This window comes from Phocoena phocoena, chromosome 13 (genome assembly GCF_963924675.1).
Source record: "Phocoena phocoena chromosome 13, mPhoPho1.1, whole genome shotgun sequence".
NCBI lineage: Eukaryota > Metazoa > Chordata > Mammalia > Artiodactyla > Phocoenidae > Phocoena > Phocoena phocoena.
Genome location: NC_089231.1, coordinates 40984756 through 41010086, shown reverse-complemented (window position 1 = coordinate 41010086; position 25331 = coordinate 40984756). Strand labels below are relative to the sequence as shown.

At 40.0% G+C, this 25331-nt stretch overlaps 1 protein-coding gene across 18 annotated transcripts in view; it reads left to right on the top strand.

Annotated features, from left to right (window-relative positions):
* DTNA (dystrobrevin alpha) overlaps window positions 1–25331 on the top strand; it is a 288661-nt gene that overhangs the window by 165554 nt on the left and 97776 nt on the right. For all 18 annotated transcript variants that reach the window (XM_065889316.1, XM_065889317.1, XM_065889325.1 and 15 more), the window contains one exon: window positions 9186–9266. In XM_065889316.1, the coding sequence (XP_065745388.1) occupies window positions 9186–9266 (81 nt within the window). The remainder of the gene's footprint in view (window positions 1–9185; window positions 9267–25331) is intronic.

Below are 25331 nucleotides of genomic sequence, written 5' to 3'. Positions count from 1 at the left end.
GCAGGTGCCGTCCTTATTCTTTTGTCTCTGTTTTTTCTTTTTTTCTTTTGTCCTACTCAGGTACGTGGGGAGTTTCTTGCCTTTTGGGAGGTCTGAGGTCTTCTGCCAGCCTTCAGTAGGAGTTCTGTAGGAGTTGTTCCACGTGTGGATGTATTTCTGGTGTATCCGTGGGGAGGAAGGCGATCTCCGCGTCTTACTCTTCCGCCATCTTCAAGGTCCCCTCTACCTCTTTTTCTTGATCAGTCTGGCTAGTGGTTTATCAATTGTGTTTATCTTCTCAAGGAACCAGCTTTCAGTTGTATTGATCTTTGCTATTGTTTTCTTTGTTTCTATTTCATTTATTTCTGCTCTGAGCTTGATGATTTCTTTCCTTCTGCTAACTCTGGGTTTTGTTTGTTCTTCTTTCTCTAGTTCCTTTAGGTGTAACGTTAGATTGTTTATTTGAGATTTTTCTTGTTTCTTGAGGTAGGCTTGTATAGCTATAAACTTCCCTCTTAGAACTGCTTTTGCTGCATCCCATAGGTTTTGGATCATCGTCTTTTCATTGTCATTTGTCTCTAGGTATTTTCTGATTTCCTCTTTGATTTCTTCTGTGATCTCCTGGTTATTTAGTAATGTATTGTTTAGCCTCCATTTGTTTGTCTTTTTTACGTTTTTTTCCCTGTAATTGATTTCTAATCTCATAGCATTGTGGTCAGAAAAGATGCTTGATATGTTTTCAATTTTCTTAACTTTACTGAAGCTTGATTTGTGACCCTAGATATGATCTGTCCTGGAGAATGTTCTGTGTGCACTTAAGAAGAAAGTATAATCTGCTGTTTTGGAATGGAATATCCTATAGATATCAATTAAATCTATCTGGTCTATTTTGTCATTTAAAGCTTGTGTTTCCTTATTAATTTTCTGTTGGATGATCTATCCATTGGTGTAAGTGAAGTGTTAAGGTCCCCCACTATTATTGTGTTACTGTCGATTTCCTCTTTTAGAGCCGTTAGCAGTTGCCTCATGTATTGAGGTGCTCCTATGATGAGTGCATATATTTTATAATTGTTATATCTTCTTCTCGGATTGATCCCTTGATCATTATGTAGTGTCCTTCCTTACCTCTTGTAACATTCTTTATTTTAAAGTATATTTTATCTGATATGAGTAATGGTACTCCATCTTTCTTTTGATTTCCACTTGCATAGAATATCTTTATCCATCCCCTCACTTTCAGTCTGTATGTGTCCCTAGGTCTGAAGTGGGTCTCTTGTAGACAGCATATATATGGGTCTTGTTTTTGCATCCATTCAGCAAGCCTATGTCTTTTGGTTGGAGCATTTAATCCATTCACGTTTAAGGTAATTATCAATATGTTTGTTCCTATTACCATTTTCTTAATTGTTTTGGGTTTGTTTTTGTAGGTCCTTTTCTTCTCTTGTGTTTCCCACTTAGAGAAGTTCCTTTAGTTGTAGAGCTGGTTTGGTGGTGCTGAATTCTCTTAGCTTTTGCTTGTCTGTAAAGCTTTTGATTTCTCTCTCAAATCTGAATGAGATCCTTGCCGGGTAAAGTAATCTTAGTTGTACGTTCTTCTCTTTCATCACTTTAAGTATATCATGCCACTCCCTTCTGGCTTGTAGAGAAATCAGCTGTTAACCTTATGGGAGTTCTCTTGTATGTTATTTGTCATTTTTCCCTTGCTGCTTTCAATAATTTTTCTTTGTCTTTAATTTTTGCCAGTTTGAGTACTATGTGTCTCGGTGTGTTTCTCCTTGGGTTTATCCTGTGTGGGACTCTCTGTGCTTCCTGGACTTGGGTGGCTATTTCCTTTCCCATGTTAGGGAAGTTTTCAACTATAATCTCTTCAAATATTTTCTCTGGTCCTTTCTCTCTCTCTTCTCCTTCTGGGACCCCTATAATGCGAATGATGTTGTGTTTGATTTTGTCCCAGAGGTCTCTTAGGCTGTCTTCATTTCTTTTCATTATTTTTCTTTATTCTGTTCCACAGCAGTGAATTCCACCATTCTGTCTACCAAGACACTTATCCGTTCTTCTGCCTCAGTTACTCTGCTATCGATTCCTTCTAGTATATTTTTCTTTTCAGATATTTTATTGTTCATCTCTGTTTATTTGTTCTTTAATTCTTCTAGATCTTTGTTAAACATTTGTTGCATCTTCTCTATCTTTGCCTGCATTCTTTTTCCTAGGTCCTGGATCATCTTCACTATCATTATTCTGAAATCTCTTTCTGGAAGATTACCTATCTCAGTTTCATTTAGTTGTTTTTCTGGAGTTTTATCTTGTTCCTTCATCTGGTACATAGCCCTCTGCCTTTTCATCTTGTCTATCTTTCTTTGATTGTGATTTTGTTCCACATGCTGCAGGATTGTAGTTCTTCGTGCTTCTGCTGTCTGCCCTCAGGTAACAATTGATAAGAAGAACAATTGATGAGAAATTCTGGCAAATTCAGGTGACTGTGACACATACACGTGTTAAACATCTACTCGGAACTCATAACCGCAAGCAGCAGAAACAAAAACAAAAAGGCAAAGAAACAAAGTTAGGAGCAGCATGGACTCACAAATAAGCCAAAAAATAAAACTAAACCAAAATAAAAAACAAAAAAAACTGTGTGCCCACATACTTTGATTAAAAGCAATTTTGGGCAAGTTGCCCTAAACCAAAACTTCCCCTCAGTATAATGCCCTAATTATCAGTTTGCGTAGTACCTTAGATTAAAACTGAAAAGCAGTGTTCAGGTAAATGTAAATGTCATTCTCACCTTGGCCTTTTCAGCCACCAAGTAAGTTTATCAGGTCAAATAATTTCATCCAACTGGTTTTTAGCAGAATAAATTGTTTGTTCTCGGAATCAAGCTCCCTTTCTTCTCTGTTTTTCTGCTCTGAGAGCACATTTACTCTGCTTTGTATGACACTTACTTACAAAGAATTTACAAAGGAAAGTTTTCTGTGTCACTCATTCACATGAACTTCTCCTTAGGGATGGATGCTGAACCTTTCCCTTCAAACCCATCCAGCTTAGATGCTGAATCAGTGTTGGTTTAAAAGCCTCAGAACACAGGATAAGTAGGTTTTAATGGGAGGGAAATGATTGGAAAACACTCTTTCAGAACATGGAAGGCTGCCTAACAAGATGAGGAAGGTCCTGGGGAGAAAGCAGAGTGATACCAGTGGGCTCTGAGTGGAGGAGGGACCAGAAACCAAAGGGAGGCAAATGGAGGTGCTCAACAAACACTGTTGAGTGGTTCAAAGGCAGACCATCCTTCTTCAGAATATTGACAGCAGTCAGCATGTGCATAGTTGCAATGGTACCTGAAGTGTGATTTTGCAATGCACACTATGAGTTTTAGGAAAACTAATTTCAAAAATTCAAGGAAATGACGTTAATTATCCCACTCCCATGAGCCATGGTGCATACAGTGACTATTTTCACTTTCATCTTCATTTCTTGTGCTCTTCAGCACTTTGGGGATGTCAACACCATGGGTCACCATTCTGGAAATTCTTCCTTATGTCACCATTGTAGTCTGGTCTCCTATTTTTTCTGACTACTCTACTTCTCTTTTTCTGTCTCTTAGTAGCCTCCAGACACCCTGAAGTCAGATTTTAACCAAAGTTTTGTTCTTGACCGATTCTCTCCCTATACAGTTTGACTTTCTCTCAAGGCTTCACCGTTACTGTTATGGCTCTCAAGTGTTCAAGGTGTCCTTCAAAACCACACCCCATGTTCTCAGGAACCAGCTTATCCAGAATAGTTAGCATGTAAAGTCAGTGTCCCTTCCAGACTTGGCTTCTCACTGTCAAATCTTCTGCTGTTGAAGCACCTTGAGATAGGCTCACCGTTAGCTCCATCAACTCCCCATCATAACAAAGCAATGTCCCACCAAGGCTGCCACTTTCCAGTATTTCCAAAGCCACACAGTGTCCTTGAACAGCTACCAAGGGTGTTGTTCAGAAGTGGGGAGGATGTTTCTAACCCCAAATTTGTGCCTCATTTTGTTATCTAGAATGTGGAATAGCCCTACTTGTGCACACAGTCTCCTCTTGGGAAATATTCCCAGTCCTGGCTCAATTAAGGGACATTGGTACATTTTATATGTTTATTAATAATTCCTGGAATATAGTCCATATTAAGGAGTTCCATATCCAAATATCCAACTGACACTGGATATCTCCACTCGGACACCCCACTAACAACTCAAACTCTGTAAGCCCAAAACTAAACCCTTCATCTTCCCACACCTACAGACCTGTTCCCCCTTGTTGGTACCTTAGCTCAATGAGGGCCAACCCATCCCACTGAGTTGTCTAAGATAGAAAGTTGAACATTATTTTTGACCCCAAAACTCCTTTGCCTGCTCTCTCTCTCTTTCTCTCTTTCTGTCTCTCTCTCTCACACACATACACACACACACACACATCCAGTCAATCATCAAGCATGAAAAAGAGTTTAAACATGGAGTTCATAGGCTTCATCTTTATTCTATAAATATTTGTTGGGTGAGTTTGAAAAATGAGTAAGAAATTTAAGAATCTGAATGATTTTATAAAAGGTTTTATAAATGAGCTATGAAAACATATAAGGCAAAACATATGAATTGTGTGAAACTGTTCAAAGTGTAATGAACGAAGCTAAAGCCAAAAATTAGATAAGACGGGTTGGTTGGTTGGCTGGCTGGCTGGCTGGCTGGCTGGATGAATGGATGGATGGATGGATGGGTGGAAGGAATGAAAGAAAGCAGGAAGAAGGAAGGGACAGAGGGAGGAGAAAAAATCTTGAAAAGAAGAGCTAAAGAAAGGAAAAACAGGATTTGCAGAAAGTAACAATGTGATCAGTCAGAATTTCTGAACTTGCATCTTTGCTTTCCTGTCTATCATTTTTTTCCAGCTATGACCTGAGTGTGAGAGGTTTGAGGAGATGTTGCAAGAGCATCAACTTGCCTTAAATGAATTAGCTTTAAATTTTTCTTATGAAAAGTTTTAAATATATACAGAAGTAGAGAAAATACTATTCATCTCTACCCTTAATTATTTACCCCCAGCCCCCACCATATAATTATGAAGCAAGTCTAATCTAAGATATTATTTAGATGAGTCAAGTCTCCATGTTTTAAAGAATTATAGCCCAGTGATATAATAATAATGGAAAAGACACTATAAATTTGAGAAATAATTAAGAGGACATTGCAAAGAAATAAGGAAGTGCTGTACTATTTTTTTATTTAAAAGGAAGAATTAGTTTCTTGAGAGTATAGAGTGTGAATTTGATGTAGGTTTCAAGATTAAATGGATTTTTTTTTCAGAACATGGACAAAATATAGTGGTAATCCTAGACATTTCAACATGCTAAGAATAAGGATTACTCTATTGACCTCATTTCCTTATTCATTTATCCAAATTCCATCTTTTTTATAAATGAATTAAGTGAGCTAATTTCCCTTTTTAATAAGGTTACTAGACTGCTAGCTCAGGAAAATACCATAGGATAAAAATGAACCTTAATTTCAGCAAGATACTGACAAAACTCTCTTAGATTGTGCATGCGTTGGAAAAACGTGAGCTGGATCTTTGTACAATTAGGTAGGGATTGTAACCATGTTGTGACCATGTCTGGAGGAATAAGTAATGGATTCATCAACTTGGAGGACAGCCTCCAGTTGTATTCTGGAAGACTTTGTGGACCTGGTCAGGTCTTAGATTTTAGGCAACGACTTGGACACAGAAGACATGAGACTACTCTCAAGGTAGGCTATGAATTTATAGACTTTCAAGAAGAGACCACACATGTCAAACTGAACTAAGTCCATGGTTTATTGGGCCAGAGACAAATTTATTTTAAACAAGGTGGGTAAATGGAGCAAGAACCTGCCCAGCCTGTCTCAGTACAGCTTTTTTGGGTTCCAGAATCCATGATGGATCCCATGGTTGCCACTTACATGGTCCATGTGAGGCAATGGGCCGTTGTATCTGAAAAGCTAAACTTCACAGCACACCACATCCCTTTTAATATTTAGGGCTTACATCCTCAGCCAGGAAGAACTTTCACAAACTGGAGACATTGACAGACCTCCAGACCCCTTCCTGAGGCTTGAACAAAACAGAGGGTCAGTTGAGTCCACATGGTGATGGGCAGAGGAGAGCAGTCAGTACACTCCTGACCCTAAGCATCATGTCTATGTCCCTCTTTACTGCATCCTGGAGAGCGGCACCTTAGCCAAATGCCCCCTAGGACCTCTATGAGATGGAGGAGCAGAAGAGCCAAAGTTTCTCTTCTCAGAGGATGAGGTCTTGCTGGAACTAAGAAATTTAATCATGTACTGCATCATAGTCGTTTTATACCTGGAGCTTAAATCATTATTTTTGAAGAACTTACATAAATCATCTATATCTCTAATGTCTTCTTTTAAAGGATTATTTACAGACATTGAGATTCTCTTGATTATTGAGCCAAACTCAGCATCACTAAAAGTACATCTTCAACCAGGGGTAAAAGATTTAGCGTTCATGTATTTCTGATGGTCTCTGTGTCTCTGGTTATCCAGCATCCTAGAGAGTTCATTTCCCACATGAGCCTCTCAGATTTACAGAGGACATGAAACTGGGAAGGCCCTTTGAAATGCCAGTGACAAAATCAAAAATATTTTAAATATCAGAAAGGTAGAAGCATGAGCTAAAAAGTAAAAGAAACTAAGATTAAATATGAAGTCCTACCTTTAGCCCCCAAATAAGCATTTAAATAGAAAATAGAAAAGCCCTAACTTAATAAAAGTGCATATGATTTTTAAAAGCTAGCTTTTTTAATGAACTGCTAGCTTAATAAGAGCCAGAAGAATGAGCTATCTATGAAAAAATTGCATCAGTAAATGTCCTCATCAATGGTGGTAACTATTGTATTCTATACATTCCATACAGGTAAGGCAATAGCTGTGGCATTTGGGTTAATTTTGTATATGTCATTTCAAGGAGGTATTAGCCAGCCGTAGAACAGGATAACTTGAATGTTTAAGGGTCTGGTCTCCAAGCCGTGTCTGATGATAATGAGAATAATAGCAGCATCCATGTATTGAAGCCCATTATGTGTCGTGCTCTGTGGTAGACATTGTGTTGATACTTGAAATGACTTTGGACTTGCACATCTTCAACCTAAGAAGGTCAAGGATAAGCTACCTCCCCATCTAAACTTTAAACTCTGTGATGACAGACACCTTTGTACATAATGTCCAGATGTTAATGAAGATGCTAATGATGATCATGATAGCTGCTTCCCAATCTTTGCGGAATAAATTAATCAGGTTTATAATAGACAGGGAGAAAAGGTTATATGGCTCCAGAAGGGAAACCAGATCAAACGGATTGAAGTTACAAGGAGGCAAATTAAAGCCCAAATATAAAAAAGAAATTTCTATCACTTACTGGTGCTCAGAAATGATACCTGAAACGTTATAAGGAGGTCTGTCTGCTATTAAGTGCTCACTAGGTACCAGCCACAGAGGTTACCAGCTGGTAAAGTTGATACTATTATCCTCATTTTGTACATGAAGAAATCGGATGGCAAGTAAAAACTTGTCAAAGTTCAAACACCAAGGAAGAGAAAGATTAAGTGTTACTGACTTTAAAGCTCATATATTTTCACTAAATTATAATCATCTCTATCGTTGGAAATAATCTTACATGGACATTGGATAAATGTCCGTCTACTGAGAACATGTTTAGGCAAATTCCTGCATTGGGTGGGGGTAAGTCCTACCTCTTTGATCCTTCGAGCACTCAGTATCAATGAGTCTGTTTGTCAAGTAATAAACTCTCATGAGAATGAATGTTTAATGATCTGCCTCATAACACCATAGAGTAATAGAAGTATTGATAGTATTTTTTATGAATCTAAAGAGATCAGTTTGAGGTGAGGGAATGATAAATGCTCTCAGTGAGGGACACTTGCTAATTGATCCCAAGTTTCATTAGGAAAGCACTTAATTGGCCTCCTAATATAATTTCTTCTAGGCCGGTTCATTTACTTGCTGCCCTAACTCTTCTAAAGCATTTCTGTAGCACATTTACTGGTAAAAAGAAGGTTCAATACATGTCAAAATGTAGCCATATGCCTTAATATCTGTTATGAACCATAAACGTGGGCTTGAAGAGAGCCAAATAGTTAGAAGTAGAGAAGAACAGACATTTGTTGAAAGTCTACTCTGTCCTAGAAATTAGCCCATTCAGAGGAGGGTGGGAGGATGGCCAGGAACTCAGGTGTCGATTTAACAAACAGCCCATCTGCAGGGGATGGTGAGGAGACCGGCCCAAGCCCGGCAGAGGTTCGGGGGTAGAGAGCAGTGGGAAATGTTGTGGGGTGGGGTACGTAGGATAGAAAGAGCCTGCAGAGGGGCTTGGATTCTGAGCTGAACATTCAGCCCTGGTGCTGCAGGCATCAGAATCCATGCTGGATTCTTGAGTAGAGGAGTGGATGAGGAAAGTAGTTCAAGAATGTGGGGAACACGCCATGTTAGGGAGGAACTGGAAGCCACAGTGTCAGAAATAGCAGGGGTTGTTTTTTAGAAAGGAGTCTCCTCTGAGGTTGACAGGAAGCTTTGCAAGATAGACAGGAATAATAACGATGCACTTACTGTGTGCCAGGCAGTGTTCCCAGCGCTGTAGGTTATAGGCGCTCATTTATCCTTTTAACAATCCTATGAAATAAGTAGTAATATTGTTGTCAGTCCCATCTTCCAGGTGAGAAAACTGAGGCTTCTAAAAACAATTGGCCTAAAGTCACCAAGAAAAGATGACCAGCATTCAGCCTGTGCTCACCTCACAGCCATGCTCTAGTGACCACTTAAAATGATTATTTGATGATGTTACTACCTGGCATCATCTAACTGTTTTAAGTCACAGCTTGAGCAGACTGTTCTCAGAAGCAGTAGACACAACAGGGCTGAGTTTGTGTTCCATGGCCCATGAACATAGTCAGTAACCTGATCTCCATGCTGGATACACGTGCTGCCTTCCCGCAGAACCTGAGGAATATGGGACAGACCTTTTCAAGTCTTAAAGTTAAACTTGTATTCTAATAACGATAAAAATCAAATGAAGTGTATAGTTTAGATCTGTAGTTGTTTTATTTATAAACATTATCACTTTCTTTCCACACGCATGGCACACCACATGTGTACGATTTTCTCCCCCCAGGGGCTCAAGATCTGGATCGCATCCGACTCTCCACCTACAGAACAGCATGCAAGCTGAGGTTTGTTCAGAAGAAATGCAATTGTAAGTATGCCAGCTGTTTGGACTAATTACCCTCATGAATCCTATAGTTTACATTTGTTACTTAGTTTATTAAAAGTAGGCTTTCTTGCAAGTATTGATAAAAATAGAAAGACTATTCCCAAGTAATTCTGAAGGCTTAATGGCTCAGCTGCTAAAGTATTGGAATGGATGAGCCTCTGGATATGTATATAATCCTGCCCTTGGAATGGTTTAAATCTGGATGGATGGTTTTCTTCTTTTCTCAACCTTTGGTATTATAAATGCAGTGCCATCAAAATCGTTTCAAAGATTTTAGAAAATATCAAACATTAAATCCTCCTTATATTTCCTTTACAAATATAGGAAAATGTCTACAAACTCCTGGAACACATTTAAGTTACTTTCTGAAACTACAAAAATTAGCCCTTTGTATCAGAGTATTAACTACTTTTGCCTACATCAGACAATAACAAGAGAAGAGACAACACTTAAAGAAACAAAGAAACTTGCTTCAACTTTTTCCCAAATTTTAACACGCAAGCGGCAATCTAGCTCACTATTCACAGTGAGCAGGTTTACATTCCTTGGTCAATGCTTCCATTAGATTATCACATCCATTTTCTCTTGGAAAATATATTGCTTCAAAGTTCATTTATATGAGCTTACTCTTTCCTTTTTTGAAAACTGACTGCTATAAAAAATTAATAACTGTTCTCATTCTCTAATTAGTATCAGGTGAATTTTAAAAATGAAAACCGTAAAGTTCTCCTGCATCCATAGACATAGTTCTTGAATATGTGGCAGAGGGACTAGGCACTTGGTGAACGTAGAAATCAGCCATGTCCACATCTCTACCCTCCCAGAGTCTCCTGCAGATGCTTCTTGGGGCCCTGGGCAGACCCCGCCCCCCAGCCGCAGGCTCCTGGGTTTACAGCTAATCATGACTGTGGAGGTGGGCAGGGCACGGCTGCTCCTCAAGTTACAGCTTATTCTCTAGCCCCAGTAGCTAGAAATGGGGCAGGACAAGAAGGGAGAAAAAACGTAGGTGGGTCAAATATCAAAGATGTGTGTTGACTCCTCACAGGAAGCTAAACCAGTCCCCCAAAATGCAGTGAGAAGAACAGTACAGATGTGGGAAGGAATCTGGGGTTGTACTTGCAGTCCTGGGTGTTGATAAGTCATAAAAGCCCTTTCGGGGGCTGGTGTTAAAGGACAAGGAAAATGCTCCCACAGAAGAAAATCTTTCCTTCTCCCCTCACCCCTATCACCCATATTTTAACAAAAGGAAGAATTTCTGTGTTTTCAGCAATGAAAAAGTGATGGGATCCTCCCATTTTCCTTCCTCATTACCACTCCAGTGGCCCTCAACATAGAGGGAGCTCTGTCCCCTTAAAGCTTTGCCACGCAGAGCCTTCCTTAGACTACTTTCAGTAGAGATGGGGAATTTTAAAAAGACATTACAAAATGGTAAGGAGGAGCAAATTAATTAATTAAAAGGAAAAGAAGGAAGGAAGTAAAGAAGGGGGGAAGGAAAGAAAGATCAAAGGAAGAAAGGGAAAGGAAAAGAAAAGAAAAAAACCCACATCGATTTGGCAACCCTGCAGCCAACATTACAAAGGGCTCACATTGTTTGCCCTAACTGGGTCCAGCAACCCACAGGCCACTTCCCATTCCTCCTACTCTCTGACAAAGCCCCTTCCTCATTCTTGGGCACCTCGTTTTCCATTACCTGTTCTTCTCTGGCCCTCATCCTTATTCTATATCCAGAATTATGTCATAGTTTCATTCACCCTCTTGGAAAATAGTGGGGAAAACAGTGACCTTCTTGGAAAGCAGCATTGATCCAACCTTGTCTAGTTGCCCCTCAGTGCATCAGTTCATTTACCCCTTAATTTAGGAAGCTTATAGTGAGTTCCTACTATAGGTTTGCACTGCACTAGGTACCAAGGATAGAACAGTGGTGAATAAGATGTGATCTCTGCCTTAACCTTGCCCAAAGTCTAATTAGATAGATGGATTTTTAAACAGACGTATAAAGCAATGTGGAAGTATAATGCTAGGAATAAGGACATAGAGTGTAGGACCACCAAGAAGGCAGTGACCTGACCTGGGTGTGAGGGCTGCGGACAGGAGTTTCCTGGAAAGGGCGGAGCCTTAAAGAATTAGTAGGCATTAGGGAAGTGTTATTTGCTTTACAATGTACCTTATAAATATCATACGTTTTTAGAAGGAGGAAAGATATTACATTCTATACAAACTAGACAAAAGTAAGGCTCAAGGCAGAAGAACAGCATATGTTGAGTGCTCTGCTAAAATTAAGTTTCATTTTAAAGTTGTTTCTACCTTGATCAGAAGGCTTAAATGCAAGTACTATATGTGTTTGCTGAGTTTTCCTTCCTGACAAAAAATGTAGCAGTTGTGATGTTGAGGTACTTGGAAAACGCTAACACAGTTGAGCCTGGTTTATCTTCATCACAGTTGAAGTCTTCCTTTTAGGAAGACAGCCAGAAGCACTGGTGGTTGTGACATATGAATCAACATTGAATATACACCCCTGTATTAGAGAAGGATAATTTCTGTCTGCAATAAAACCTCACCCACAATAAATTATGGTAGCTAATAATGGAGTTTTACTCTGCAATAAAAGAAATAAGAAAAAAATCCAGAAAGTGTGCTTGTAAGTGCATTGTTTTATTGAAAACTCTTACATTGTATTTACTTCATGGAAATCAATAGACCTTAACTTAGAACAGGTTGTTTATTTTTAGGTCCAGACCTTATTTACAGGTAAAATTTATTTTGTACATTAACAAAAGTAAGCTTTAAAACTATATAATGGAAGAAAAAACACAAAAACTGATACTTGTAAAGTTATCACCTAGAAAAAATAAATATTGCCTGGGTATAGCATGGAATGTATAGATTTTTAGATTTCTTTTCTGTCTAAATTCAAAGACCAAAAGAGTTAGTTCATTCCCCATATTTTCTTCCCCACAGCGCTTGCCTACTCTGTTTCTAGAATATTGATTCCTATCACTGACATTCGTGTTCATTTCATTTAATACAATTCCTGACGGATGCTGAGAATAACTCGTTGTCAGTGTTCTAAAACACTCTAAAGGAGAGGCCAGAAAACCATGGCCCGTGAATTGAATGTGACCCAGCATCTAATTTTGTATAGACTGTGAACTAAGAATAGTTTTCACAGATGAGTATTTGCAACCTATTTGATAATAGGGAACACTAACTTGTGACCCCAAATAAGCAAAATGCTATCTCCCCAAAATAATTCTATTCTTTTCATCGGTAGATGTGCATTTTTAAAACCTTGGGCTCAGTTATTATATTTTTAATTTCATAAGTAAAAATGTTGTGGAAACTTGTTTTCTCTACATAGTATCCACACAGTACTACTATATAATATGGTGGTGCCTCTTGGTCCACAAAAAACATTTACCAACCTCTGCTAGAAAAGAAAAGTTGTAAGAAGCCCATCTTTAGCAGACTCACTGATACAGAGAACTAGTGGTTACCAGGGGGAGAGGGAAGTGGAGACGGGCAATATGGAGCTGGGGGGTAAGAGGTACAAACTATTATGCATGAAACAAGCTACAAGGACATATTGTACAACATGAGGGATATAACCAATATTTTATAATAACTATAACTGGAATGTAACTTTTAAAAATTGTGACTCACTATATTGTATACCTATAACTTATATAATATTGTCAGCAACTATACTTCAAGGTTTTTTTAAAAGCCCATCTTCTTTTTCCTCAGGCAAAAGATTCTTCATTTCTTCAATTTTTCTCCATAGGCTCTATTTTCTGAATCAGCTTTTCCCTTTACCATTCATCTTTGTACCCTGTCTTGCCTTCCTTCCCCTGTCATGGCTAGCACATTCTCTAACAGAATAAAGGAATGAATGTGTCTAAAAACTAGGGGACAAAATTCAGTTATTCTATTTTCTAGGAGCAGTGGGACAGAAGGGAGAATACAATAATATTCCCAATATTCCTTCCTAATCAGCAGCCTTCTCTTTAGCTTCCAGGTGTCCTGGTGGCTTTCCACAAAATAAAAACCCTGTATACCGTTTATAAGCATGTATGAAAATGGCAACATCTCAGCCTTTATTCTGAACAAATAACCGTCTTCTACTAGAACATTATTTCCTCGGTCAGCATTGACATGGTAAATGACCCAGATACCCTGTGATGTCAGCAGATCTTTTTTCAGAAATTACTTTGGAGTCAACGAAACGCAGCCGTAAGTTCATGAACAATGAAAGGCAACAAGAGAAATCAATCAGAAATCTCTAATCCCTCCTGTTTAATAGTGGGGAAAAAAAATAAGGAGGCAAGAGGATCCTCTCCTCCACACCCACAGCAGATGTTGCACCAGTTCTTCTGGTTACAGTCTGAGTTTTCTTTCTATCACTCATATCAATTCAAATTGAATTAAAATTTTGTTTAAAAGAAAAAGAGGACAAAAGGTATACGTTTGCATCTGGCTTTCTCAAAATATCTTTCCTCTAGTAAATGAAACATTTTTTTAAAGTATCCTTCATTCAGATATAGTTTAAAGTCAGAACACATGCTTTTGTCTGTAACATCTCTAAACTTCTTTCAGGATTTCTTGTGAACCAAAAAAAAAAAAAAAAAAAATGCAGTTATCTATTTACCTAAATGTTTCTCTAACACTGCAAAATTAACCCGAGTTAATGCTCTCTATGTACCTGAATAAATGCTCTCCTATGAATGAACGAATATGCCCCACTAGACTCATTCTTCACCAGCCAAGTGACTAGTCTTACACTGCAAAAGTAGCCTGCATTAACAAATGCTAATATCCCACTCACTTTTCTTCAAGCTAGTGTACCAGCATATTCCTCATCTCTGCCTCATTTTTAAGTGTGTGGATTTCTGGCTGCCTGTGTCAGTTTTCTATCTTTGCATAACAAATGACCACACACTTAGCAGCTGAAAACAACACACATTTATTATTACCCTGTTTCTGTAGGTAGAAACCCAAGCAGCATGGCTGGATTCTCAGCTCAGAGTCTCATGGACTGACATCAAAATGATGGCTGGGTCTATGGTTCTTATCTGGGGCTCCAGGTCCTCTTCCAAGTGAACTGGCTGTTGGCAGAATTCATTTCCTTATGGTTGAAGGACTGAGGTCCTCATTTGCTGCTGACAGTCAGCTGGGGACAGCTCTCAGTTCCTAGAGGCCACTCACACTCCTTGCCACATGGCTCCCCACAGGCCGTTCAGAGTTCAAATGTCTTCTTCTTCTTCCAAGTGTTTCTCTGACTGCCTCCTCTGTGACCAACCAGAAAAATACTCTCTGCTTTTAAAGGACTCATGTGATTAGGTCAGGCCCACCCAGATCCTCTCCCTATCTTAAAGCCAACTGGTTTGGGACCTTAATTACATCTGTAAAATTCCCCACAGCAGTACCTGGATTAGTGTTTGACTGAATAACTGAGACAAGGCATGTGCACTCCGGGTGCCAGGAACCTTGGGGTGGGGCGAGGCGGGGCATCCTAGGATTTTGCCTTCCACAATGCCCGAAGTTTAAAGTAAGAACGCAGGCAAGAGAAATAGCTCCCCCCCAAAGAGATGTGTTTAAAAGAGAAAGATAGAAGGACTCTCTCCACTCAAGGAGTCAGAAGGAAGAGCAGGAAGGTTCACAGTCAGGGAAATAAGTGACAGATGTCAAACCCTTGGAGCATAAGTATCTTTGTATTGTTCCAAATGTGTTGGACACGCATTTTCATTCCTGACGTTGAATCATTCTAGACACTTGTTTAGAATAAAGACAAGTGGATCATGCTAGAATACAATGTTCCCCAGAATTCCCTGTGGGGAATTTGGTGGTGGCAGCAGAACACAAACCCATTAAAGATGCCCGTGCACCAGGCGGTGGAAACACTGCTCCCCTCTGGGCACGCTGGACCGACAGCAAAAATGTCTCCCCTTAATCAGGGCAAACTTCTGGTAGAGAAAAGCTATGATTTTAAAGCCCTGATGCTTGTGATACGAGTTTAATTAAAGCTACTTCTTCCCTTTAATTGCTTTTATTTTGAAGATCTTAAAGGTCAGGGTTTTGTTTTCTTGTTAGAATTTTTTTTGCGGTACGCGGGCCTCTCACTATTGTGGCCTCTCCCGTTGCGGAGCACAGGCTCCGGATGCGCAGGCTCAGCGGCCATGGCTCACGGGCCTAACCGATCCGTGGCATGTGGGATTTTCCCGGACCGGGGCACTAACCCATGTCCCCTGCATCTGCAGGCTGACTCTCAACCACTGCTCCACCAGGGAAGCCCTAGAATTTTTTTTCATAGAGTGCTTGAAGCTTTGTCTGCTCAAGCTGCTGCCACTGCACGTACAGCCTGTGAAGTAAGCCGACACCTGTAGCCTTGTTTCCAGGCGTCTGGATGTAACATGCATCATCTTCCTTCCCTCTGTCTTGCTTCTGCTTTATGCCAGGAAGCTGTGCTAACTAAGCATTTTTACTCTCACAATTTAGGAAAGAGCATCATCTTAAGTGCTCCAGTCAGTTGGGAAAGAGTGGCGTGTAGAGAGGATTGCCTTTCAAGCTTCTCCAGCCCCATCTAAAGAGGGCCAGAGCAAGAAGCAATGAATGACCTTCCCTTATCGTTCTGCTAAGCTCTGTTCCTGGGAGCCTGCAGGATCGGCCCAGAGCCAGTCAGCAGAGCGATGAAAAGATACCCAGGGGGTGTGCTCTCCCGCAGTCTGGCTCCCAGGAGCCCTGGGCTCTGGTGAACACTGAGAGAAAACAAAAGACAGTAGGGAGGACAGGGATGGAAGAATGGCCTCTCCCACATAACCACACCTGTTATCCTGCTGGAAAGTCATTCCTGATGCCACCTTGATTTACTCCTCAGTGAAGCTTTGTTGGCATTTTGTCCTTGTTATTAACAATCACACATTTATTCATTCATTCAACAAATATGCCCTGAGATGTGCTAGGTTCCAAGCATTATGCTTAGACCATGGTGGAGGGAAAGTATGGTAATATTCCTTAGTGTACAAATTTAGTATTAGTATAACCTCAAGTTTAGAATCTAATGATGTGTCCTATTTATTCAAAGCTTCTGATTTTGTTAATATCAAATAGTAGATACACCCAAAAACTTTGCTGTAATAAACATATCTAGCCTGTCGGTCCCCTGAGAGAATTGTCATTTTCTGAAGAAACAAAATTACTTATAAGTTTGGTGGTTGAAAGAAACCAAGTATATCTATAGCTACTGAAATGGATTCAGTAGCTGTAAGTCTGTAGGTATTTTTATTCCTTCATGGTGTTGGGCTAGGACTTTTGCTTTATCTCCTTTTCTATCAGGAATTGTAAAGTTGTTTGTTGCAGGTGAGGAGAGCATAGATGCCAAGTAGGTTCCCTTGGAAAAACACCAGATAAAATCATATAACTGAGAACTCCACTTCTAACTGCCCAATATTAGCCGACTGCCGTGGTAAACAGTCAACTGCCCCACGATGTCTGTCAAGACTTGTCATCAAAAGGCAAGCATGTGGACCACTAGGCCTGCTGCAAAGCTAATAATAATGGCACCAGCCCTTAATTAACTTAGTTTCTCAGAAAAATAATGAACTTCAACGTAAGATCAAGTACGATTCATTTTAGCTTTCAAATTCAACACTGATGAATAAGATGGTGATGTTATATCATGGAGAAGACTGAGAAAAATTCGTATGGCCTAATAGAATCAGAATCTACTTCAAACATGGTCATAATCATTTTCTTCTTGTTTATTATTCCGGGAGAGTTCAATCAGTGATGGGTGGGACTTGATTAGAATCAGTGCTTTAGCGTCTGTTTCCCCAGAAAGCAGACTCCACAACAAGACTTGTGTGGAAGTAGCTCATTTGGAGAGTGAACCCAGAGCAGAACAGAGCAGAACAAGAAAGGAAAGCCAAAAGACAATTCTGGCGCTTCTAAGGAAGCTTGTGAAATGCACCCCAGAGCTGTCCATCCAGAGCTGACAAGGAGGAGGCACTAGTCCAGCTGCTCTGTCCTGCACTGGCCAAGGGCAGCCTACAGGACTTAACGCCCCCGAGCTTCTGGGTTGCACATGTGAGGCTGGCAGGCAGTGTCCGGTATCTGTGCTGAGACGTCCTCGGAGGTCCGTGGCGGGAGCCTGAGGCCAAGTGATGTCTGGTTGCAGCTACACTGAGCCGGTCAAAGTCTAAGTTGTGATGGTCACTCCCGCAGAGGCTGGAGAAAAAAAGTGCCCTTTTCCATCTGTCCTAACATTTCTTAGGGCAGAAACTGGAGACTTGCTGTAAAAATCTAATTCAAAGTCAATAAAAGCCCAAAATAGGGCAGTAGAATGTAGGATAGAGTTAGGGCACATTGAAGAAACCTATGCAGAGTTATCCAGTGAAATCTAAAATGACTACCCAGAGGGGAGATAAGATACTAGATTTTCTTGCTTCTAAGGCTATTAAATATATTCTGAACAAAGTTTAACACTGACGGTGAGAAATTAATCATTGTTCAGATATTTCTTTTCATTTACCTTCTCTTATTATTTTTACAATCCTTGGTACAATACTTTGAAAACTAATAGGCTTAATAAATGCTTATTCAACTGAACATGGTTAAATTTCATTTACAGTCTGACATCTATTGAGCCAACAATTATCATGCCTCATTTTGAATAATCACGGAAGTCTGCAAACACAATTTAAGGAAAACTGAATACATTTTCCTGATAGGCAGTGGATGTACTGCCAGGGCCTTTGAGGACCAGCACGATACTCAGTTTGATTTTACACCAAAAATACGTTGTAGACCTTTTCCTGAAGTCTATTATATCATCCACCTTAACCAGGAAATTAAAGTGAAAATAAAATGTTATGTTTGTAAGAAATGATGCTTCTCCCCAAAGATCCTTAACAAAGAGAACTATCTTGGTGATAAAGGCATATGTTGAGAGCAAGGAAGATGTTGAGTTTGGAACAGAAAATAATTTGGTGAGCTACTCAGATGTTGTTTAGATTCATATTTTAGAAAGGTATATAGCTCATGGCTCACTAATGGAGATCAAGTCTGAAAACTGTCATTTGCTGACATTTTCTTTCTGAACTCAGTGTTTGGTTAATGTGAGTGATGACTAATATCTTCAGTGTAAATCACATCAAAATGCATTTGTTAACCCTGGTGAAGCATAGCACTTAACTGAGTTCCTAACAGCTTTTTTAAACCAACTTTGTCATGATCAAAGACCTGAATAAGGGCATAAAGTATATACTTGAAAAATCTTAACTGGCTAATTTGCACGTGGCTTTCTCCACCACAGTGTTCTTGGGATTCTCATGATATTTTTAAAATAAATTTGTCTGACTCAAATGAGCATCAATTTCCTCTTCTTCCTGTCTCTCATCTAACTCCATCCTTTAAGTCAAGGGTCCCCAACCCCCGGGGCCTGTTAGGAACCAGGCCGCACAGCAGGAGGTGAACAGCGGCAAGCAAGGGAAGCTTCATCTGCCTCTCCCCATCGCTCCCTACCGCTCTCATTACCGCCTGAGCCATCCCTCCCCACCCCCCATCCGCGGAAGAATTGTCTTCCACAAAACCAGTCCTTGGTGCCAAAAAGGTTGGGGACTGCTACTTTAAGCCGTGCTCCATAGCAGTGGTTCTCAGATTTCCTTCTTTTTCAAAATCACCTAAGGAGTTACTGAAACCTAGGGATGCCCTGGCTGAACTCCAGACACATGGAATCAGAGGCCACGATCTGAGATCCACTCACTGCTCTAAAGATCACCTCTGATTTTCACTCATGGACTGCTTGGCTGTAGCTGGGGATCTGAATTAGCTGACATGGTAGTTGGAAAATGAAATTAAACATTAAACTTTGCAGGATGCAAATTCTCAATCTCTCTGTTTACTTACTGAAAAATTAGAGAAGTCATATAATGGGAAAGAGGAAAGGTATAGACCCTGCTTTCCAGTAAACCCAGCACAAACTCCACTGGCCCAGTCAGGTCAATACAAGATCCGATTACACCATGATCACTCACTCCTCTCTGCCATTGGTCCCTCGACCCTCTTCCTGCTGGAGTATCCTCCCGACCTCATCTCCATGTGTTCATATCCTGATTCAGGAACCATCTTGAGCTCTACCTCCCCTCCTCTAAAACCTTTCCAAAGTCTCCAGCCCACAATAGCATCCTTGTATGTTGAGCTCCAGCAGTTTGTTTTTTTAACCTGCTCTATGAATATGGACTTTTGATAACATAGTGTCTCGAACAGGGCTTCAGCTCTCACTGTTGTGGCCTCTCCCGTTGCTGAGCACAGGCTCTGGACGCACAGGCTCAGCGGCCATGGCTCACGGGCCCAGCCGCTCCGCGGCATGTGGGATCCTCCCAGACCGGGGCACGAACCCGTGTCCCCTGCATCGGCAGGTGGACTCTCAACCACTGCGCCACCAGGGAAGCCCTCAGTTAGGCCTTCTGAATGTGTCTCTCCCGTGGGAATCGCAAGCTCTTTTAGGGCCAGACTCTCCTATTGTGTTAAATCACCTACCACATCAAACATGTAACGCATTGTAGAATCTTTAAAATTTCCAGTTGGATCTAACGTCTTTCAAAAATATTATGGAATCTCATTTCTTGCTTCCTTTCCCAACTCTGTATAAGCATATGGCAGTCTTTCTCCATTTGTTTATGCCCATATGTGCAATAGATGTATGGTAAATAGTGATACGCTGAAATTTTTTCTCATGAGCTGATGCTCTCTGAATTTCAGGAAAAGTATTTGATCTGAAAGTGAACTAAACTAGTCATCACTGTTACAATCTCTCATGGGTTTTTATAACATCACATCTGTTAAGAGGAAAACAAACCTGAAATTATAGAAAAAAAAGCTTGTATTAAGGGACAAATATTTTTATAACTGACAGAGTGGAGCAAAGAATTGAAAGAATTTGGAGGGGATTTTTATAATTCTATCTGAATACGACAGTAAATTTTCTCTCAAAAATAAGAGTAATGCCTAAAATGTATATAGTGCTTTACATTTTTACTAAACTTTTTCCATTTTTGTTATTCCCAGGACACCTATAAAATAAGAAAGGTGGATATTATTGTTCCTATTATACAAATGAAGAAAGACTTGAGTCTAAATCTACTATCTTTAAGTCTATTTATTTTCTATATAAGAAAAAATAGATTGTTGTTGCATGCTCAAGACACTTGTTTGCTAAATATCTCTATTCATCACCACTTACAAGTTCTGTATGATCAGGTACCTGCCTGTCTTGTTGATGCTAATTCTAGAACCCAGAACAGTGCTGCCACATAATAAGGGCTGAATAAATACTTAATGTATGAATGAAGTTTTAGTCTCTGGAATGGAAGGCTAAGAAAGAAGGCTTGTTAGTGGCTTGGGGTAATGAGTTTGAAGAGGACTCTGAAGTCGTTCCTGGCACTCACAAGGGGATACGTTCCTCTCCCCACCCTCACACCCCACCCTGTGGCGGCCTGACCAACACGTGAAGCTCCTTAAAAGCATTTTTACTTAAAGTCTACTTGGCATTTAGAATACTGAATGAAATTTGCTATTTGAGAGCTGTCATAGGAAGAAGACAGTGCTTCAATGTGTGCTCATCTTTTAGTGCTAAGAGCATCAGAATTTACTGGACAAGTAAAAGAATGAATATCCATAATTAACTTTTCTACAAGCCTACAAACATATTTTCAGGATCTGCTATGTGAATTAACACAATTTGGCCCTCCAAACCCACAGCATAAACGAGAGGACATGTGTATGGGCGTGCACACACATACACACACACACACACACACACACACACACACCGTCTACACACTAGAGGGTATGCATATTCCCAATGACATATTGACAGATTATGTTCAATTCCCAGCCTAACTAAGAGTTGTGAGTTTAAGTTTTATTCAGGGTCTTACAGAGGACTGTGCTCCGGGAGATAGGTCTAAGGAGCTGCTCCAAAGAGGTAGCAGGGTTATATAGGGTAACGGGGATGAATTCATATATATATGAATTTTTTGGCTGGGAAGTACATGATGTCAAACATACATCTTGGTAAAAGATTACTGCTAGGCGCAGAGAACAGGTATCTCAAGTTAATGATTTTAGTGTTTCTCTGTGTATAGGAAGATGCAAGAACCTGGGGTCATTGAAATTCTTCCTGAGATAGGCATCGTAACTATCTAGGTGCCCATTTATACGAAGCACAGGATGCCTCATCCTGTTTTTTCATCCCTCAGGGCACACTGTCAGTAGCTGATTGCAGTGGGTTGCTACTTAACCCTTGTAAAGCTGGATGACGAGTAATAAACATTCTTTGTTCTTTTTCTTTTCAAATGTGTACAGACATAATTACATAAATCATTCTTAAACTGTATAAATTGATAGTGACCAGCTTCTTGTGATGTGCCTCACAACCTATTAGAACATAGGAGACTGTCTTGATGCCGAAGGACTGAGAACTTCTGCCTTAGAGCAGTGCTTCTCATACTTTAATGTGAATTCAGGCTCCCTGGGGGTGTTGTTAAAATGCAGATTATGATTCTCTAGGTCTGGGGTGGGGAACCTGAGAGTCTGCATCTCTAACAAGCCTAGTGTCTTGGGATTCCAAGTATGGTCCTAGATCAGCAGCTGCAGCATCACCAGGGAGCTATTTTATAGCCTTGTAGGTGAGTCCAGTGTGCAGCCATAGTTGAGAACCACCACTCCAAAGTGAATGAGATGAAGTCACCAGATGATGGTTATTGACTCTCCCCAGCTGCAAGCCCTCTGAGAGCCTTCTAAAGGTTGATAAGTCAGTGATTGTCAAGAGTCACGTGGAGAGCTTTGTCAAAACCCTTTCCCATCCTGCTAAATTTTGGAATCAGTAAGTGGTAGAATCTGGAATTGGGAATTTTGAGGAGCCCTATTTCATGAAGTGTCTTTTGATTTTCCTATCCTATCTGTACCCTCTCTTCCAGATTTTACCCTACTTACATGATTCTCCTACTTCTCATAAAGTTTATGACCTCGGTATATATTTCTATCTGGTATAAATGAGTTTGGCATTTTTGCACTTATCTCAGGGATACTTGGATTTAAGTCATCTATATCTATGATATAAAGAGTCCATCTCTTGTTAATAGAGTGTAAGAGATCAGCAAACAGATAAGAAACATCGCTTGAGATCAACAAACTCTTCTCTACCCACATACAAACATTTCCTCCCACCCCCTCATCCTGCCTCTGACCCAGCCATTTTCTTCCTGATATTGCCTGAATTTAAGGCAAACTATTGAAGCTTTGTCTATTTCCATTTATTTATAAAGACAGACCATGACGTGTTAACAATAAATGTCTGAAATTAACATATTATTTTTAATATTCTGTGAAATACTAAATACTGCTTTTAAGAATACATTTTGTCGGGCTTCCCTGGTGGCACAGTGGTTGGGAGTCCGCCTGCCGATGCAGGGGACACGGGTTCGTGCCCCGATCCGCGAAGATCCCACATTTTGCGCAGCGGCTAGGCCGGTGAGCCATGGCCGCTGAGCCTGCGTGTCCGGAGCCTGTGCTCCGCAACGGGAGAGGCCACAACAGTGAGAGGCCTGCGTACCACAAAAAAAAAAAAAGAAATTTTGTCTGGACTTCCCTGGTGATCCAGTGGTTAAGACTTTGCCTTCCAATGCAGGGGGTGCAGGTTCAATCTCCGGTTGGGGAGCTAGGATCCCACATGCCTCGGGGCCAAAAAAACAAAACAAACAGCAGAAGCAATATTGTAACAAATTCAATAAAGACTTAAAAATGGTCCACATCAAAAAAAAAAATCTTTAAAAAAAAAAAGAATACATTTTGTCTATTCTTGATATGGTTAATGTTATCTGAATAATTTCATTATGCAAACTGATGTCTTATGTAATATATTAGTATAAAACGTATGCAGTTTTATAGATGAGGAAACCCCACTTCTTATCACCTGTGCGTGATAGTAGGTGCTCTGTGATGGACATTTAAAGCTTGATGGATATTTAGTAAAGTGTGCACAGTGCCATCTAGTGTTATACATTCATCATTGCATGACCTAAATAAATTCCTCGTTTTCTAAAATGACTTGATAGCTCAACAATAAGTAACATACAACTGTCAGACCTTTAAAACAGACCTCTTAATAACTTCCTAATGACTCTCAACTTAGTTCATTTCTTAATGTTCCTATTTAATTAAGCAAAAGGCTTGTGATACTTACCTTTTTCAATAATAATAGGTATTGAATGCTTGTTATGCACTAAACACCATGTGAAGTGCTTTACATGGATTATCTCATTTGCTTCCCACAATAACCCTGCAATGGAAAAGCTGTTATTGTCCACATTTTACAGATGAGGAAACTGAAACTTAAGGACATTAAGTGGCTTGCTCAAGGTCATAATGGATAGCCAGTAGGGAAATCAGGTGGAAACCCAATCAACCACCCAGGAACTTGTACAACTTGTATCACTCTGTGCTGTGATCTGAACCTCTCAAAGTAGTTACCAGTGAAATAAAGCTTCCAAGAAATCTTTATGAAAGCAGGCCTTCCTTACCAGGTCTCTGTTAACAAATACAGTGAAATCAATTCAAACTCCACTAACGCAGAATATTTGACAACCAAACTGAATAGGTATCTGCTTTTGTGGCTGGGATGGTGTTTGTGCTTCTCTGATATCACCTACATGATATATGCTCAAAATTGTATGTTAATTAGTTTATTTAATTTGGAGGACTGGGCTAAAGCTTAAGTTTGGATTCATAATAAATCTTGTAAATTAATAATAGCATAGCATGGCTGCAGATCAGAGAGTGTTTAATTATTTTAATACAAAATATTACGCGCCAAGCCCTGTGGTCAGCACTTGTGTATACCTTTTCTCTTTTATCTTCACTACAACTCCCTCTGGGTGGCATTAGCTTTCTCATTTCTAAAAAGGGAATAATAAACTGTATAGAGGTGAAATGACTTCCCCACAGTTTTACAGTTATTAGTGGAGCCAGGAGTGAAACCTCAGTCTTTGTGATGGCAAAATCTGTACCGTTTCCACTCTGCCACTCCTAGAAAATAATGTGCATAATTATAGTTGTCTGCGTACTGCCACCCCCTATGTAAAAATGCCACAGTCTCTTACTTGGACTAGAGCCATAGTCTCCAGCGATTTCTGCATGTGTGCCTGTCCACCTCTGTTCCCTTCTTCCCTCACTGTCAGAAATGATATTTTTAAGCTGCATGACTGACCATGTCACTCTGCTGTTCAAAACCTGTGTCTTAGCATAAAGACCAAAATCCGTATAGCGGTTACAGTGCTCCTCCACCTTATCTTGTTCTTCAGGCCCCTTCACGACCATGTCGTAATCCCGTTTTGTACCTGGCACCCTGTCTGTCACAGTAAGTCATGATTTCTGATTATCTGTTTGTGCGATAGTGAGGCATGCCTGTATCCCCACCAGACTGTTAGTCCATGAGGCAGGAACCACACCTGTATGGTTTGCCATCGAGTCCCCAGGACCCACCACAGTGCCCAGCACATAATTATGAAAACTAGGTTTTTTTTAAGTCACTTATTACTATCCTCACAGCCAGAATTAGTATTTTATTTTTCCTTATATTGAGACCTTAGGTGTGTAAAGACACAAATACAGAACAGATTTATTTTTGTAATAACTTTCATATGATTTTCAGATGTTTTACTTGTCTATAATCATAGGCCATTATTATTTCCTATGGTATATGCCTTATGCCAAGCATTTTACCGACATCATCCCATTTAACCTTCATAGTCATCATCAGAGGGTAAGGACTGTTATCAGCCCCACTTTTCTAAGATGAAGATCCAGAGAAGTCAAGTAATTTGACTGTTGATATATCTAAGATTCAATCCAAGGCTTGTGTGATTGTTCATGACTACGCCTTATTGTGTCATTAGTGATTGAATGCATCCTTAGAAGACCCTGTTTCACTGTTGTCATTTCCTTGTCATGCACTCACTTAGCCAACAAATATTCATTAAGCTCCTATGATGT